Source organism: Oryctolagus cuniculus, chromosome 11 (genome assembly GCF_964237555.1).
Source record: "Oryctolagus cuniculus chromosome 11, mOryCun1.1, whole genome shotgun sequence".
NCBI lineage: Eukaryota > Metazoa > Chordata > Mammalia > Lagomorpha > Leporidae > Oryctolagus > Oryctolagus cuniculus.
Window position 1 is genome coordinate 82,700,032 of NC_091442.1, and position 18,427 is coordinate 82,718,458.

The 18,427-nt window shown below is 40.3% G+C and overlaps 1 protein-coding gene across 5 annotated transcripts in view; it reads right to left on the reverse strand.

The window, feature by feature from the left end:
• Nucleotides 1-17,523, reverse strand: part of PPP1R12A (protein phosphatase 1 regulatory subunit 12A) — a 151,516-nt gene extending 133,993 nt beyond the window's left edge. For 4 of the 5 annotated variants that reach the window (XM_002711361.5, XM_008256843.4, XM_002711360.5 and 1 more), the window contains exon 1: nucleotides 16,373-17,523. In XM_002711361.5, the coding sequence (XP_002711407.1) occupies nucleotides 16,373-16,609 (237 nt within the window). In that variant the 5' untranslated portion in view covers nucleotides 16,610-17,523. The remainder of the gene's footprint in view (nucleotides 1-16,372) is intronic. The other variant, XM_070052661.1, reaches the window with a different exon arrangement.
• Nucleotides 17,524-18,427: the final 904 nt, after the last annotated feature.

Consider the following 18,427-nt stretch of genomic DNA (forward strand, 5'->3'; position numbering starts at 1 on the left):
AGAGGTTGATATTCTGTTTACAATAACGTTTAAAAACATTAATAATCAAAAGCAACATATAAAAAGACAAAATATGAAAAGAAATCACACATATATATATAAAGCAATTGAAACTATAAGGATGACAGGAAAAAAAACAGACATATGAGATCCTTAGAAACATTCATCTTTAAGATGAAATAAATCAGAAAGGAAAACTGAACAGGGTACTCAAAGGCAAACCAGGAGGGAACAGTTTCTAAAAAGCTCAAGACATCTGTTGAGAAGATACCAGTAAATTACACAGCTTTCTCAGGGATGCCTTTCTTGATGTTCTGAATGAAGTCCTCCTAATAAAAATTTTTTATCTCATGATGCATTTCTACTCTAGCACTTATCAAAACTATCAAAACTGATACTCCTACTAAATGGTGTACTACATGCAGGCAGGGATCATTGCATTTATAAAATAATGCTGAGCATGTAATACATGATAATCTACACATTTGTTGCATGAATTTTATTCATAACACACCCAGAGGAATAATGCAATAAAATAATTTACCTGTGGGTGACTCACACGAGATGACATAATTACACAAAAATTTTTGTTAAAGATTTTATTTATTTGAGAGGTAGAGTTACAGAGACAGAGAGAAATGTCTCTATATAGGTTTACTCCCCAAATGGTGGCAATGGCTGGAGCTGTGCCGATGTGAAGCCAGGAGTCAGAAGCTTCTTCTGGGTCTCTGACTAAGGTTTAGGGGCCAAAGCACTTGGGCCATCTTCCACTGATCTCCAAGGCAACAGCAGAGAGCTGGATTAGAAAAGGAGCAGCCAGGACTCAAACCACTGCCCAAACGGGATGCCAGCACTGTAGGCAGAGGGTAGCCATACTACATCACAGCACTAGCCCCAACTGCACAAAATTAATAGAAGGATGTCAGTAGGAGGAATTTCAGGGCTAGTCTTCCAAACTGGATATATTGGAAATTTTACTGAAAATGTATATTGTTAAAAAAAATTAAAATTGCATGTTATTTTGAGAAACATTTCAAACTTCAGGTGGAATTTTTAAAGAGACAATGCTAACAAGGCAATGTGAGGAGTAAAGATGTACATGATATGTAACACTCACTACATTATAGGAAAATGGGAAACATACTAAATATTCATCATTAAAAGATCAGAAAAATAAATTCTGAGAGGTACTATTTGTACACATATACAGAAAGAGATATTATATAGCCATCATTATGAAAATACCTATTAATATTCATTAACACAGAAATTTTTTGGAAGATATATAATTTAAAAAAGAGATAATGGGGCATGTTTTTGGTGCAACAATTAATATGCCACATCCTGATCAGAGTACCCAGATTCAAGTCCCCATTTGGCTTCCAATTACAGCTTCCTGTCATTGTGCACCCTAGCTTACAATAGGTGACGGTTCTGTAGTTGGGTCCCTACTACTTATGAGGGAGACTCAGATTGAGTTCCAGGCTCCTGGCTTTGGTCTGATATATCCATGTCTATGGCAGGCATTTGGAAGCGATCTCCAGATGGAAGATCTCTCTGCAAGTCTCCTGAATAAAAATTAAATAAAATTTTTTTTCAGATTATAAACCAGGAAATCAAGTATGATTCCTTGTATAGACAAAGTATGTAACAGCCATAGAGATGTATAAAAGGCAGTTAACCAAAGTTTTTTTTTGTTTTTGTTTTTTTTTTTGTTTTTTTTTGTTTGTTTGTTTGTTTTTTTGACAGGCAGAGTTAAGACAGTGAGAGACAGACAGAGAGAAAGGTCTTCCTTCCGTTGGTTCACCCCCAAAATGGCCACCATGGCCAGCACACTGTGCCGATCCAAAGCCAGGAGCCAGGTGCTTCCTCCTAGTCTCCCATGTGGGTACAGGGCCCAAGCACTTGGGCCATCCTCCACTGCCTTCCCGGGCCACAGCAGAGAGCTGGACTGGAAGAGAAGCAACCGGGAAAGAATCCGGCACCCCGACCAGGACTAGAACCCGGGGTGCCAGCGCCACAGGCTGAGGCTTAGCCTAGTGAGCCATGGTGCTAGCTGTTATCCAAAGTTTTCAATGGGGCTACTCCTAGTCCTCAAAGTTTGGACGGCAATGAATTTCTTTTATATTTTTCTTTAATACTTTCATTATTTAAATAACTTTTCTTCCTCAATTTTTAAAAAAGATTTATTTATTTATTTGAGAGTCAGAGTAGCACAGAGAGAGAGAGAGAGAGAGAGAGAAAGGTCTTCCATCCGCTGGTTCACTCCCCAATTGGCCCCAATGGCTGGAGCTGTGCCAGTCCAAAGCCAGGAGCCAAGAGCTTCCTCCAGGTCTCCCAAGTAGGTAGACGGGCCCAAGGACTTGGGCCATCTTCTACTGTTTTCTCAGGCCATAGCAGAGAGCTGGATTGGAAGTGGAGCAGCCAGGACTTGAACTGGCACCCATATGGGATGCCGGCACTGCAGGCGCTGGCTTTACTCACTACACAACAGCGCCAGCCCCATTCCTGAACTTTTTTTAAAGACTTATTTATTTATTTGAGAGGCAGAGTTACAGAGAGAGGTCTTCCAGTTGTGGGGCCATTACCCAAATGGCTGCAACAGCCTGAATTGGGCCAGTTCAAAGCCAGGAGCCAGGAGCTTTTTCCAGGCCTCCTATGCACATGCAAGGGTCCAAGCACTTAGTCCATCTTCCACTGTTTTCTCAGGCTACCAGCAGAGAGCTGGATTGGAAGAGGAGTAGCCGGGAAATGAACTGGCACCCATATGGGATGCCAGTGCTGCAGGCAGAGGGTTAACTCACAACGCCACAGCACAGGACCCTCTTTCTAAATTTTTAAAGCAATTTTCATTTGGGATAAAATGCATACACAACAATAAATCTTGAAAGCCTTGTTTAAAAATAAAAACAAGGGCCAGCGCCACAGCTCAATAGGCTAATCCTCCGCCTGCACACTGGGTTCTAGTTCCGGTCGGGGCGCTGGATTCTGTCCTGGTTGCTCCTCTTCCAGTCCAGTTCTCTGCTGTGGCCCAGGAGTGCAGTGGAGGATGGCCCAGGTCCTTGGGTCCTGCACCTGCATGGGAGACCAGGAGAAGCACCTGGATCCTGGCTTCGGATCAGCATGATGCGCCAGACAGCAGTGGCCATTGGAGGGTGAACCAACGGCAAAGGAAGACCTTTCTCTCTGTCTCTCTCTCACTGTCCACTCTGCCTGTCAATAAAATAAAATAAAATAAATAAATAAATAAATAAAAACAAACGAGGGACCAGTGCTGTGTTGTAGTAGGTGAAGCCGCAGCCTGAGGTGCTAGCATCCCATATGAGCACTGGTTAGAGTACTGGCTGCTTAGCTTCCAATCTGGCTCCCTGCTGATGATGCACCTGGGAAGCATTGGAAGACAGCCAAAGTGCTTGGACCCTTATACTCATGTGAAAAAACTGAAGGAGGCTCCTGGCTTTGGCCTGGTGCCTACGAGGCCATTGCAGCCATTTAGGGAGTGAGCCAATGGATGGAAGATTTTCTTTATCTGACTCTGCCTTTCAAATAAATTAAAAAAATTTAAAAATCTTAAAAATGAAAAAAAAAATTTTAAATAATAAAAAAGAAATGGGGATGATCATACTGATATAAAACCAAGAGTGGAGAACAATGAATACTGATTAATTACTTCTGCTATTTCACATATATTGCAAGATAAATAAAAACAATGAAAAGATCAGAAATTTAAAGACATTTTACTGTAAAAATCATGGCTGAAAGATTTAAATAGCGAACTGTTCCATGTACTTGGAAAGTATACAAAAATTGCTGAACATATCACCTTTTCAAATCTTTAAAGAAAAAAGTGAAAAAATTAACAAGTATTTGAGAAAAATAATAGTTCTTGACAAAATACAGTATCATGACTGAAAATGTATCCTTTTCAAATCTTTAAAGAAAAAAGTGATAAAATTAACATATATTTGAGAAAAACAATAGCTCTTGACGGAAATACAGTATCACAACGAGGGAAAAACAGAATAAAGTATTTTTATAAAAAAAAAAAAACATGAATCCCCCCCCCGGAAAAAAAAAACAAATTCAAATCACAAGCTATAACACTGATTTGTTTGGTGTAAAATCTAAATCACAAATGAGGAATACACTCAATTATAAAGAAACTTTGTAGCACACCCACTTCTAGACAACGTAAAACAAGTAAATTAAAAGTCAAGATGACCTCCTTATGATTCTATTTCAAGAAAGAATATTCCTTTCAGAAAGTATTTAATCACAGAGTATTTATTAACCAAAATTACTATCATGATCTACACTATTCACAGACATCTCTCTAAATGACTACCATTTTCAAAATTTTAACAATTCTACTGAAAGAAAAAAGCAACTCAACACTGAGGATATTTAAAAGAATAGTTCCACAGCTGAAGCTCCAACAGAAGAGTTTTAGAAATGTTCCAAACAAGTGTGTAAATACCCAAATAAATCTATAACCATATAAAGTATTTTTCCAGGCTAATAAAATATATACAAAGATACTTCAAAAAGTTCATGAAATGCATCCATAAAAAACTACACATGAAAAAATTTTCAAAAAAACTTTTATAGCACAATGAAACTTTAAAATTCAATTTTGCAAGCACTTTTTGAAAAAAATTTTTTTTTAAAATTTTTGACAGGCAGAGTGGACAGTGAGAGAGGGAGAAAGACAGAGAGAAAGGTCTTCCTTTTGCCGTTGGTTCACCCTCCAATGGCCAGTGCATCGTGCTGATCCGAAGCCAGGAGCCAGGTGCTTCTCCTGGTCTCCCATGGGGTGCAGGGCCCAAGCACTTGGGCCATCCTCCACTGCATTCCCTGGCCACAGCAGAGAGCTGGCCTGGAAGAGGGGCAACCGGGACAGAATCCGGTGCCCCGACCAGGACTAGAACCTTGTGTGCCGGCTCCGCTAGGTGGAGGACTAGCCTATTGAGCCGCGGAGCCGGCCTTGAAATATCTTTGTATACATTCATATACTAATTACTAAGTAAAAAAAAATTAGCTTGTGTATATTTGTTTCTTTACAGTCATTCCATACAAATATACTACCCTACAGGGTTACCAACCTTTAAGAGCACTTCCATATACAACTCACAAAAGTAAATCTCCTTTGCACTGTGCATTATTCAAGAAAGGGACACGAACTTGCTACCAACTTTCTGATTTTTTTTAGAGACCATATTTTAAACCAACAAAAAATGAATTTTAGCTCAAACATGAATTCAAGATCAAGTATTTTATTAAGTGAAGCTCTCCCTGCAGAATATCTCACTCAATACACATAATGCATTTAAATAGATTACTAAAAAGGTGACAGCTGAGGAATGCTTTCATTTCCTTCCATGGTTTCCACTGAATGTCATTTCAGAAATGCCTATGCAACACATGACAACATGGAATGTCTCCACCCATGAAACAGCATTTGAGTCAGGGAAGCACACTTAGGGCAGTGACATGGAACTTAAGTTGTTAGCCAAAACAATATAAACAAAAACACCAAAATACTAATAAGGTTAGAAATAATTGGCATATAAAGATCCACTTTGAAAATGTCATTTAGAAAAAAAAGCTAAAAATATATATTGCTCTTAATGTTAGTATGCCAGGATTCCTTTTCTAAATAAACAGCCAAAGATTTGTTTTAAAAAAACTCATTTTAATTGAAATTATATAAATGAACCAAAATTCTACTGGTATTGATAACTAGTAAGACATTACATTTCAAAAATAAATCTAAAATCTTGATAAATCTTACCTGCAATAACAGCTACATAAAAGTAATTTGCTTTTTTTATTGTAACATTTTTAATGTTTATTAATGCTACTATAATTACCCAAACTGTCATTATTTTTTCTATGAACTCTCCTATTCAAAAGATTAGCTTACACTGTATTCAGTTTCTTAGATCACCTGCTATAATAAAGTGCAGATGATAAAGGGGACATAAAGAAAAATGAATCAAAGTCCTATCTTAAGGAATTCACTATTTTGTCTGGAAATAAGGTATACTAAAGAGGGCTGGCAGCATGTAATGCCAAACTTGGGATTTAAACAGTAAGAGAATCACTGCATGTTCCCCTGGCCAAGCAAGTTCACATTTAGTGCTTTGAGCTGTGTCGTAATATAAATAAACAGGAAAATACATTCCAGTGAAAGATAACATGTGCAAAGACTTATGTAAGTATAAATACAGAACCAGTGGTTCCTAAAGAAAGCTTTCACCAGTCTCTTGAATCCCTTCAGATAAATTCTTTTTGCTCCTTACTGGGTGTGACCAGGGACCCCACTACTTCTACGATGACTTGGCCTGCCACCACCTATACTCTAGCAGATCATAATGAAAGGACACAGGAAATAGTTATTGTATCTGTGCACCCTTGGCTACTCTACTTGCATGACAGATCATCAAGATCATCTGTTGTCAATCTAGCAATAATTTTACAGATTAATGTAAGAGTCCCAACTACCCTTTATTTGGATACTATATCCTTTTGCTACTATTAAAATGCCCTTTTCTTTATGAAATGACAATAATAGTAGCCAGTGATCCATTTTTAATTCCTTTGCATGGTACAAAAAAAAAAAAAAAATAGAAAAAATAAAAAAAAGGCTTTGCTCTTTCAATGATTAAACTTTTAACATGTTTTACTGGACCACTAATGTAAAATCCAGGGAAACAATGAATTGGTAGTGATAAGTAAATTACATTTCACATTTCTGGCAATAAGGAAAACACATGCAATGAATTTTCCAAATTAAGAGCTAAAATATAATTTGATTAACTTCTGTAAAATTACTTTAGCAATAGGATATTCTTTTAACTTGATATTCTTACCAATAAAAGGCTCTCATTTAAAATCTAACATGATTAACATTAAAACGTGTATTTGAATAATTTAGAAGTCATTTTAGATGACTTTATTAGTATGTCATGCAATGTTCTGAGTCCTAATTATAAATAATAATCATCACATAGAAAGTAAATTACAAGGCTAGCACTGTGACACAGTGGATTAAGTTGCCACCTGCAATGTGGCATCCCGTATCAGAGCAGTAGTTCAAGTCCCAGCTGCTCCACCTCTGATTCAGCTCCCTGCGAGTGCACCTGGGAAAATAGCACAAGATAGCTCAAGTACTTGAGGCCCTGTCACTCATGGGGAATACCCAGATGGGAATTCCAGGCTCCTGACTGGCTTGTGCCTGGCCCAGCCCTGGCCATTGTGGCAATTTGGGAAGTGAACCAGTGGATGGAAGAATTCTCTCTCTCTCTGTCTCTCCTTCTGTTACTGTATCTTTCAAATAAATAAAACAAATATTTAGGAAAAGAAAAAAGAAAGTAAATGGCAAGAGATTAAGCTGAATGGCACTGACAGATTGGAGACTTTTTTTTATAACCTTGATATGAACTTGGCTACAATTTATCTCTGAAGTTAACTATGTGTATAAAAAAACTTAGTATAGGCCAAAATGCTTAAAGCAGTGATATGTTACTTCTAAAAAAGTTGTTAGACTAACTTATATGTCCTGAAAAAGTTGTGTTTTTGTTGCTGTTGGTGTAATTTCCTTTGCAACTTCCTAAAGCACTTGATCAAACACTTTGCACATAATGGCTAGTCAAAAACAATTTTGGCAGTTCCTAAAATTTAGCACACTTTGGAATTCTGAGATTAACTTAGATATAGCACTACTATATTTCAATTACCACAGAAATGTCTTAAAAGTGTTGACTAGCTAAAAACAAAAGTATATGAAGAATTACATCTGTGTGTATTTTTCATTTGCTTCTCTGCTGATTTATAGTGAGCCTCCCAATTACTGACTAAATACCAGCATAACAATGAAAAACTCAGTAATATTGACTTCTTCAAATTTAAAAGACACCTAGCATAGTGTTAACTTTGGGCTTTGTAATCAGACACTTGTTTTGCCATTTATGTTCACAGCAACCATGAGTAAGAGAAAAAGGACAATGTGAAAATTAAACTGCTTTTAAAAGCACCTCTCCTCAATAAAACAAGGTACTATGTCATATTCAATCTCAACGTAGAATAAACTGAAAATAACTGCTTAAACTTTCCTAAGAGGTATACCAAACTGCCAACATCCCGTCTTTTCAAGATGACTGGGGAACCTCACAAACTTAAAAGAAAGGTAAAGTAAAAGAAGGCATTTTTTGTAGGTAGGGAGGCAATGAAAACAGCAACTTTGCAAAGTGTCAAGAAGTAACATGTTACAGTAGTGACAAAACAATGTTTTACCTTCCTCTTAATAAAAGGTTTCTAAATGATTCCCTTGTTAAAATCATGCAACCAGATTTTTAAAAATCTACAAGCACTTTTCTTACAGGAAGAGTATTTGTAAAATGTGGTAACAGATGAATGATTAAAAAAATGCTTCCTCTTCCATCCAATGCTTCTATCTTGCTCTACAAGAAAATGCTCAGTCACAGCTTGCAATCACATTCTACATGGCTGAAGTATATGAAAGATGGTCTTAGTTATGACACTACAGAGTCAGACCACAAACTGTTGCCAGGAAGCAGCAAGGCAGCAACTGAAAAGAAAGCAATTAACAGTAGCAGTGTGGGCACTGGCACTCTATCAGCACACCTCACACATGGTTGGGGTTTGTCCATTTATTTGTAGGAAGTGAGGGGTCTGTTTGGAGTTGGGAGTTACTTGTTTACATAGGTTTCGGAAAATGAGTTTAGGATGACTTTAATAAAAATCCTGAGAGCTATTAGTATACAGTTTTACAGCTTTTCTAAGAAGAAAATTATGTAGAGAAATAAATACTGTACCTTCTTTTAAACACAATTTTTAATGTTATTTATAAGTGATCTAATAGGTTCTTCAAAGATCTTAACATTCCTCACCAAAAAAGGTGAAAGTTATAATCTTTTTTAAAGATTTTTATTTATTTGGCCGGCGCCGCGGCTCACTAGGCTAATCCTCCGCCTTGCGGCGCCGGCACACCGGGTTCTAGTCCCGGTCGGGGCACCGGATTCTGTCCCGGTTGCCCCTCTTCCAGGCCAGCCCTCTGCTGTGGCCAGGGAGTGCAGTGGAGGATGGCCCAGGTGCTTGGGCCCTGCACCCCATGGGAGACCAGGAAAAGCACCTGGCTCCTGGCTCCTGCCATCGGATCAGCGCGGTGCGCCGGCCGCAGCGCGCCAGCCGCGGCGGCCATTGGAGGGTGAACCAACGGCAAAGGAAGACCTTTCTCTCTGTCTCTCTCTCTCACTGTCCACTCTGCCTGTAAAAAAAAAAAAAAAGATTTTTATTTATTTATTTGAAAGAGTTACACAGAGAACGAGAGGCAGAGAGAGAGAGATCTTCCATCCACTGATTCACTCCCCAACTGGCCACAATGGTCGGAGCTGTGCCTATCAGAAGCCAGGAGCCAGGAGCTTCCTCCAGGTCTCCCACATGGATGCAGGGGCCCAAGCACTTGGGCCATCTTTTACTGCTTTCCCAAGCCCTAGCAGAGAGCTGGATGGGGAGTGGAATAGCCAGGACCCAAACCGGCACCCATATGGGATGCTTTACCCGCTATGCCACAGTGCCAGCCCCTCTCTATACTGTTTTTAAAATTTTTTGCATATACAGCAATTGACCTACTCTTTAACAAGCAGTTCAAAATAAACTGCTTCCAGATTATTTAACACTTTATAACCTAAAAAAAAGACTAAAGTATTTCTTCTTTAGCTAAGAATAATGTCATATTTAAGAAAACTTCAAATGGCTACCTTGAAATCTGACAGAATTTGCATTTTAAATAAAAAAGCATTTAGTACTGTTTATCTGCAAATCTGTCTAAACTGAAAAGTAGAAGTTGGGGCCGGCGCCATGGCTCACTTGCTTGATCCTCTGCTTGTAGCACTAGCATCCCATATGGGCACTGGGTTCTAGTCCCGGTTGCTCCTCTTCCAGTCCAGCTCTCTGCTGTGGCCCCAGAGGGCAGTGGAGGATGGCCCAAGTGTTTGGGCCCCTGCATCCACGTGGGAGACCAGGAGGAAGCACCTGGTTCCTGGCTTCGGATTGGCGCAGCACCAGCCATGGCGGCCATTTGGGGGGTGAACCAACGGAAGGAAGACCTTTCTCTCTGTCTCTCTCTTTCACTGTCTGTAACTCTACATGTCAAATTAAAAAAAAAAAGTAAAATTTTATTTTAAGTTTGTAATACCATCAAATATGGGTCTAATTCTATTTTGTATTCCTCTAGGAGTCCTAGCTCAGACTCCTATGAAGTAGGAGTTTTTCTTAATTTTTTTTAAATCACAACCAAAATTTAAAGTGCCTTAGTATTTTTAATAGGTTGATATTAAGTTTTTTTTTAGAAGCTTAAGATTTTTTTTTTTTTTTTAAGAAAGCCAGGAAGAGAAAGCAACAGACATTTCTCATCTGTTGGTTTACTCTAATGGCAGCAACAGGTAGGTCTGGGCCAGGCTGAAAGCAAGAGTCAGGAATTCCATCCTTGGCTCCCACTAGAGTGTAGAGGCCCAAGCACTTGGGCCATCTTCTGCTGCCTTCCCAGGTGTATCATTAGGGAGCTGATTCAGAAGCAGAGCAGATGAGACCTGAACTAGCACTCCAATACATGAGGCCAGGTTGCATGTAGAGGCTTAATCACACTGTTTCATGAGATGGCCCCTCAAAATATTTTTTTTAGAAATGTTTCAAAGATCTACAAAAAGCTTTTCATTTATTTCATAAGCATACAAGTTCTATTTTGTACATGACAATACCCAGGTATCTGGATATGAAGGTTTCAAAGATGTATCTGACAGTATGCAAATAACTAAAAAACTTTCTGTGTATGGTATAAGGTAAAAGACACAATTCAACAAACTTCAGTGAACATCTACTAAGTATCAGGCTATGGAGATAAAAAAAAATGTGTTAAGATTGGAACTTTGGGAATATAAATTTACAAATGCTATTCAGTAAGAAGTGTTTTATAACAAAAGACAGGCACAAAGTATATAGTACAATAAGTATCCCAGCAGAGACAATGTCTCTTCACTGTTGTATTATACAAGTTCAAAGGGCAGATTCCTTCCAGTAGGCAGTTTGACAATCCCTGAAGGGCTAGGATTTTGTTAGGCAAAGAAGGGAGGATATTCTGGTGGTAGAAAAAGCATGACAAAGGGCATGGAAATAAACAAAGATGATTCAAATGCAAGCAACTTCTGTACCAACTTTTGTAAAGGATACAACACAATAGGGATGTATCAAACATAAACCAAACAATGAAATATTTTAAAACCAGTTCTAAGCAAGAGGAGTGATACGACGTGATACTGTTACAAAATTAATTTGACAGCAATATGAGTGCTAGCTTGAACCAGAGAAGACAGGTAAAACTATTACTACATTCTAAGGACAAAAATAATAATGAACTAGATTGATAATAAGAATGGCAAAGAAATGAGTTAATAGAATGATTAACTGAGAGGTGAGCATCGTGGTACACTGGATTAACTGCAGCTTGGAATACTCACAACCCATATCAGAGTGACAGTTCAAGTCCCAGCTGTTCTACTTCAGATCCTGCTTCCTGCTAACATGCCAGGGTAGACAGCAGATGATGGCCCAAGTGTTTGGGTTCCTGCTATCCACATGTGAGACCCAGCTGGAGTTCTGGACTACGGGCTTCAAACTGGTCCAGCCCTGGCTGTTAGGCACATTTGGGGAGTGAACCTGAAGACGGAAGATGTCTCACTCTGTCTCTCCATCTCTTCCTGTCACTCTTTCAAATAAAAAATAAATCTTAAAAAAAAAATACTAATTGGATATATGTAGATAAGGGGATTGAATAAACAACAAAATGCTTAACTTGACCTAAAGATTAATAGCATCTTTAACAGAAATAGGGGCATTAATTTTAAAGAAACCTGTGACAATGATGTAAACCTAACAACTGAATTAATACTCATACTGAAAAAAGATGGTGGGCCTGCGCGGTGGTTTAAATGTGTAAAGCCGCCACCTGCAGAGCCAGCATCCCATATTGAGTGCTGGTTCAAGTCCTGGATGCTCCACTTCTGATTCAGCACTCTGCTATGGCCTGGGAAAGCTGGCCAAGTGCTTTGGCCCCTGCACCCACTTGGGAGTCCCAGAAGAAGCTCCTGGCTCCTGGCTTTGGATCTGCGCAGCTCCAGCCATTGCAGCCAACTGGAGAATGAACCAGAGGATAGAAGACCTCTCTCTCTCTGCCTCTCCTTCTCTCTCTGTGTAACTCTGAGTTTCAAATAAATAAATATTTTTTTAAAAAGATGGTGATAAAATCTAAATATAATACATATTTCTCTTCAGTAATGTTAAATGACAAAATTATATTTTAAAAGTGAATTGTAATTATGAAAATTTATGTTTAAACAAATAAGAATCCTATTAAGAAAGTACAAATGTTGATATAAATACAGTAAACTGACATTCTACTAGACATAGTATACACTTGCATTTACCATATTACTAAAGACATTTTACAACATAAAACCACAATATACTTAATATTTCATTTTACATCAATACATCATCAGGAGAAAAGTGGAAATGAGGTACTGGAACTCTGCAGAACCATGGGGCCTGGAAATTGACTTGGAAGTCACTGGTACACAGGAACAGCATAGGATTTTAAGGTTAAATCAAAAGGCTAAATTCAAAAGTGTTGGAAGAAATCTCAGTGCTGCATTTTATGGATACCAGTATCAGTAAGAATCATAAATAAAGCATTCTATACAGAACTCTATTAATTTGCTAAAATCTTTATAATGCAGGATGACAGATATAATCATAGCCTCTAAAATTCTACTAGGGAGCTATAAATTCAGAAGCTGATTACTGGCATTGAAAAAATGAAATTCTTCTCTAGACCTCAGTTCTGGAAAAAAAATCAAAAATCTGTATCATATACTTAACTTTGTACTGTTTTCTGGCTGAAGAGGGGCGACACTATTCTAGAGACAAAATTATGGAAATGGATAAGCAAACTTTTTTCTCAGATGTAGGTGACATTTTTCTATATAAACAGAATAGTTGAAGACTGAATATCTTTTAACCTCTAATGACAGAACTCACTCAAATACTTAGAAAACTTTTTAAAATAAGCTGTTTATATTTAAACTGGAAGCAAAACATTAAATTAAGAAGTACATTTGTGGAGGCCAACGTAGTGGCATGGCAGGTAAGGTCTCCGCCTGACACTAGCATTTCATGTGAGTGACAGTTCATGTCCTAGCTGCTCTGCTTCTGATCCGCTCCCAGCTGATGGCCTGGGAGAGTTATGGAGAATGGCCAAAAATGTCTGGGCTCCTGCCTGCCACATGGGAGATTTAAGAGGATGCTCCTGGCCCCGCCTTGGCCTTTGTGGCCATCAGGGGAGTGAGCAGCAGGTTGGGGGGAGCTCGTGCTTGAGTGCTCTCTCTTTCTCCCTCTCTTCCTCTTTCTTTGACTTTCAAATACAAATAAATAAATCTTAAAAAAAAAAAAAAAGAAAGAGGGACCTCTTTGGGAACGGAAGGCAAAAAAAAGTACATTTATGGGTTATGAAGTTCTTAAGACTTTTTCTCCAACAATGTAATTTAGAACATTTGATCAAACCAAAAAATTAATATTCATAATGTTTAACTAATAATTAACCTGGTAAAAACATCTTAAGCATTTATGCTCTTTTGAGAAAATGAAATTTTAAAAAACTATTTAAGGACTATTCAACACATCAGTGAGTCATTTTAGATTTTATAATTCAAGTATTTAAAACAAGAGCAATTAAAGATTTCTTAAAAGTTTTTAATCTTTTAGTTTCTTTGTTTAAAAACTTTTTCTAATAATCCTTCAGAATTTGTTCTCAATATGCCCAAAGTAAGCTGGCTTGCTGTTCTCACAGTCACAATAGGAAAAAAGTGCAAGTTGATATAAAGAAAGAAATGAATGGAGGAAACATAACAAAAAAAGACTTTGGTTTCAGTGACTTATGGAATGAACACATAAATTACAAAAAAGTACTAAATATAATAAACATAAAAACATCTGCTTATGTGTTTTTCAACTGAAATAAAATACCCAATACAGATTACATTTGCATAATGTCAAACTAACCATTGAATTCACTTAGCCAAGAAGACAGTTAACCAAGAAGGCAAGTCTGGTTATTTCTGCAACATGTATAAATTGACAATAGAAAAAAAGACCTTAAAAAGCCTATTCCATGTATTTTCTTTCATTACCAAAACCAGTACTACATTAAGGTAAGTATTAGAAAATTTCCTTTTCCTCTAAGCCAATACAATTGGGTTCCTACATAATGGTGGCAATTTTAAATTTCCATTTGACAGTTTTAATAAAATATATTGATGTGAACCAATAGCCAAATATCCCTGACCTCAGACATAAGAGGGTATTTCCAAAAGATTGTGGAAGATGGAATTAAAAGAAAGTTTAGAAGTCCAATGAGCTGTCCATTGTAAAGATAAAGTTTATACTAGGTGCAAAAAATTTTTAATATCCATGCACACAAGAAATCTTTAAAAAGTGCAAGGAAAATGGGTATGCATAATTTCAAAACTTTTGCATCAAAACAAATTTATTTTTAATTCCAATTTACATGAATTATCTGAAGTACCCTTGTAAAGTAACTTTCAGAATCAACTTTGTGCAAAATATGTAAATTACATTTGACAGAAATTTGAATATTTTTCACCTTATATAATGACAAGATCATTTTTAATGTCAAAAGTATTTTTCATTCAACACCGTACTTTAGGAATCCACAGTTAATGCCTTGCTATAAACTTCAGACAAAAACTTTGATATACATTGGAGAGTCTAAATTATTGGAATAGAGAGAGCTAAAGGCCATGCTTTATTTTTACTGGATGCCACATTCTGAAATCCACATTTGCCCTGCAATTGTCAGTCATTTCAATCCATCCAGTTTGTAAACAAAGATTATACACCAAGTTTGACAGGAGCATCTGATCAAATAAAATTTAAAATGATCATCATTAAACAGGAAGCAGTAAAAGGAAAAATGTCACCACACACCTCTCTTTTAAAAAGGCATCAACTTTCATAAAACATAAAGCCTTAAGTTTAAACCTCCAAATCAAGTTTTTACTGCTATTATTCAAAATAAAGCTGCTACCCTCCACACAGAACCAGGGCAACTTCAAGACAGCTTACAAGTTTTTATGTTATAAGGGGAAGCTATTGCTGTAAAGTCATTTTTCTAGTAATTCCAAGTAGCCCAAGAGGAAAATGCAAAGAGTCTATGCCATGTTACCTACTACCATTACTCTAAAATTGCTTTTCATGCAGAACTCTACGTGGTTGTGTTGCTTTTGGCCTGTTAAAGGCAAAGCAACATTATCTCTGGATTGCCAATAGTTTCTCCTTATTTGGCTAACATCGAGAGATCCCAATCAGACTACTATAAAACTTTAACATGCACAAAGAATCCATTTTGAGAAAAGTTTGGGACCAGCTTTCTTTTTTTTTCCCACCCCCAGAAGAATGACCAGAGCTTGGTAACAGGCTTTGAAAGGAGTGTCCCGTGTTTATTCTTCTCTTTCCAACCCCAGCGCACACCCCAGGACTTGGGACACTGCGGCAGCGCCTCCGAGGACCGGACTCACTGCGTTCCGGTCCGGAGGTGGGCAAGCCCTTTGGAACGCTCCCTCACCCTACACACTTCACCCCCTCTCTTCCAGCCGGTGCACATCGCTAATTACACCCCGGTTTCCCCTCCCCGGTGACCAAGAGTAATAAAGGAGAAAACAGGAAATCGTTCGCTCTGGGCACTCGGTTTAGGGCTCCTGATTACTGTTATTATCATCATCATTTGCAATCAAGTTCTAAAAAGTACAACAAATCCAACGTCCACCTATAAGCCAAAGACGTCCATCTGCCCAAGCGTCCCCAATACCCCTGAGAGCCGTTTCCTTCAGCATCCCCACCCCCTCTCCAACAGATCCCTGGCACCGGGGCCAGGGCACAACCTCACTGCACCCCTCCCTGTCTGGAACCCAAATACCAGACACACGTCCACAGATGACCCTAGGGCTACAAGACGCCCACAGCCCCTTCCCTCCGATACCCCGGAAATCATCCGGTTCCCAGCTACAACAGCAACTGGTCTGAAGGGGGCCTCAAGCCCGGGGCCCTCCCTCCACCAGTCGTCTCCCTCCGTCCCCGTCGGGAAGCCGCCCCCTCACCCCCGCGGCAGGGAGTCTCCCGCCGCCCCCGGCCTCCCGAGGACGAGGAGGGTGGGAAGGTCCCCGTGAGAGGCCGGCGAGGACCCTCAGGGTCAAGAGAGCCGGCGGCCGGGGACACAGACCTGGTGCAGGGCAGTGAGTCCGTCCACATTGGCGTAATTGATGTCGGCGCCGCGGTGCAGCAGCTTGAGGACCTCGTCCGTGTCGCCGCTGGAGCAAGCAGCCAGGAAGACGGCGCCATCGTCGAACTTCACCTTGGTCTTCTGGCGCTTCACCACGGGAGGCTCGAGGTCCGTCTCGGAGCCCATCCAGCGCTTCAGCTGCTCGTTCCGCTTCTGCTTCGCGTCCGCCATCTTCATCCCCTCTCCTGCCGCCGGGTCTTCTTATCGCGAGGGGGGGAAGGGGGAGGCGGAGAGGGAAGAGAGGGGAGGCAGGGGGTGTGTGACTGTTTCTGTGAGTGCGGGCCAGAGGAGGGCTGGGAACCGGGAGGAGACGCTCGAGACTTCCAGTATCCCACAGAGCACTGGGGCGGCGCGCCCGGCCGAGCGGACCTCCCTTCCTACCACAGAAGCCCTCCCGCCCCCGGCGCGGCCACCCGTCACCGGCGGCCAATCTAACGTAACTTCGCGAGATCCGGGCAGGGAGGCGCCCTTCGGCCAGTGCGCATGCGCTCTGGGACTGCGCCCGCCCCAGGAAGAGCGCGCCCGCCCCCAGGAAGAGCGCTCCCGCGAACTGTGGCGGGGGCGGCCCGGTCACCGGAGGGAAGCGGGTGTGGCCCGGGCCTCCTGGGCTGCGGGGGTTGGGGCCAACCTGGAAGCGAGGAGGCAGGGAGGGAAGGTTGTTGCGGGCAGCTGAGGGCTCCTGAGGTTCCGGAGGCCCACAGCCGGGCTGCAAAGCTTTTCAGGGCCGACCTGCCTTCCGGGCCGTCTCGGCCCGGCCGAGTCGTTTCCTCCGGGCGGAGGGTTTCCCCATTGGCTGCGTTATTTGAATGGAATGGAGGACAGGTCTCGAATTAGGCGCTTGTGGTTGCTCTCTGAGGCGCTCAGATGAACTTGAACGTATCAGTGTTGATAACGGCCTTTTTAAACGGGGTGTCTGTCGCCGAGGGCGTCGGTAGTGTTTGCCGAGGTGACCACCTATTGACGAGGGTAGACCTGCGGTAATTGCTGCGGCTTCCTGCCAGTCCCCGGTGTAGAAACGTCTTCCTTCTTACTCTTGCTTGGTACAGTTTGGTTTTCTCTCACGCTTATTTTGGAACCTCTTCCCCTTCCTTCAGTACTTTAAGCCCGTCTGGTACTACCCATGAGCTTAGCTCAGCCCCGCTACTGGTCCTGACCTTTTATGGGATTTCTGGTCCCAGCTCCAGCGCTTTCCAAAGGAGCAGTGCAAAGACCCAGGCGAGTCTAGAATCCAAAAGGAATGTTAAGGCAATTACTTCCACCGGTATTTATTGAATACCTACTGTGAGCCCGTGACATACTGGGTACTGAAGTGTACAGTTTTAAAGGTCCCATATTTATTTCAACCACCTCTTTAGGTTACATGGTCAAAACAGATTATAATTTCTTTTCATTAAAGAAAAGGCTTTGTAACTTTGCCTTGTCTGGCCACACACTTTGTAATGCAGATGTCTTTCGAATGTCTTGCGAATCATGTATGGGAGGTCTTCCAAAAGTTCATAGAAAATGTACATTATGAAAAAACGGTATAGATAAAGGTTTTTAGCACCAAAATTACCTATTCAGTTTTCTACAAACATTTTGAGGTACTCGTGTATCTACCTTCTTGCCAATTGATAGCCCTAAACACCCTATTGTAATCCCCTATTTTTAAACAATGCATTTATTTTTGTTTTATTTGGAAGGCAGAGAAACAGATCAAGAGACATGGGGAGATCTTCCATCCACTGCTTCACTCCCCAAATGCCCAAGACCCAAGTACTTGAGACTTCAGCTGCTTGCCCAGTGTGCATTTGCGGGAAGCTGGATCAGAAGCAGAGTAGCAGGGACTCCAACCAGGTACTCTGATGTAGGCACTGCTGTGCCAAATGCCTGCCCCCATTTGTTTTTGGAGCCAAAATAAAAGTCATGAAATCTTACCCCTGAATGGGAATTTAGTTACCATATTTAGACTGTGTGTCCAAAGAACTAGGTGATTTATCTAATTTTACCAGGATT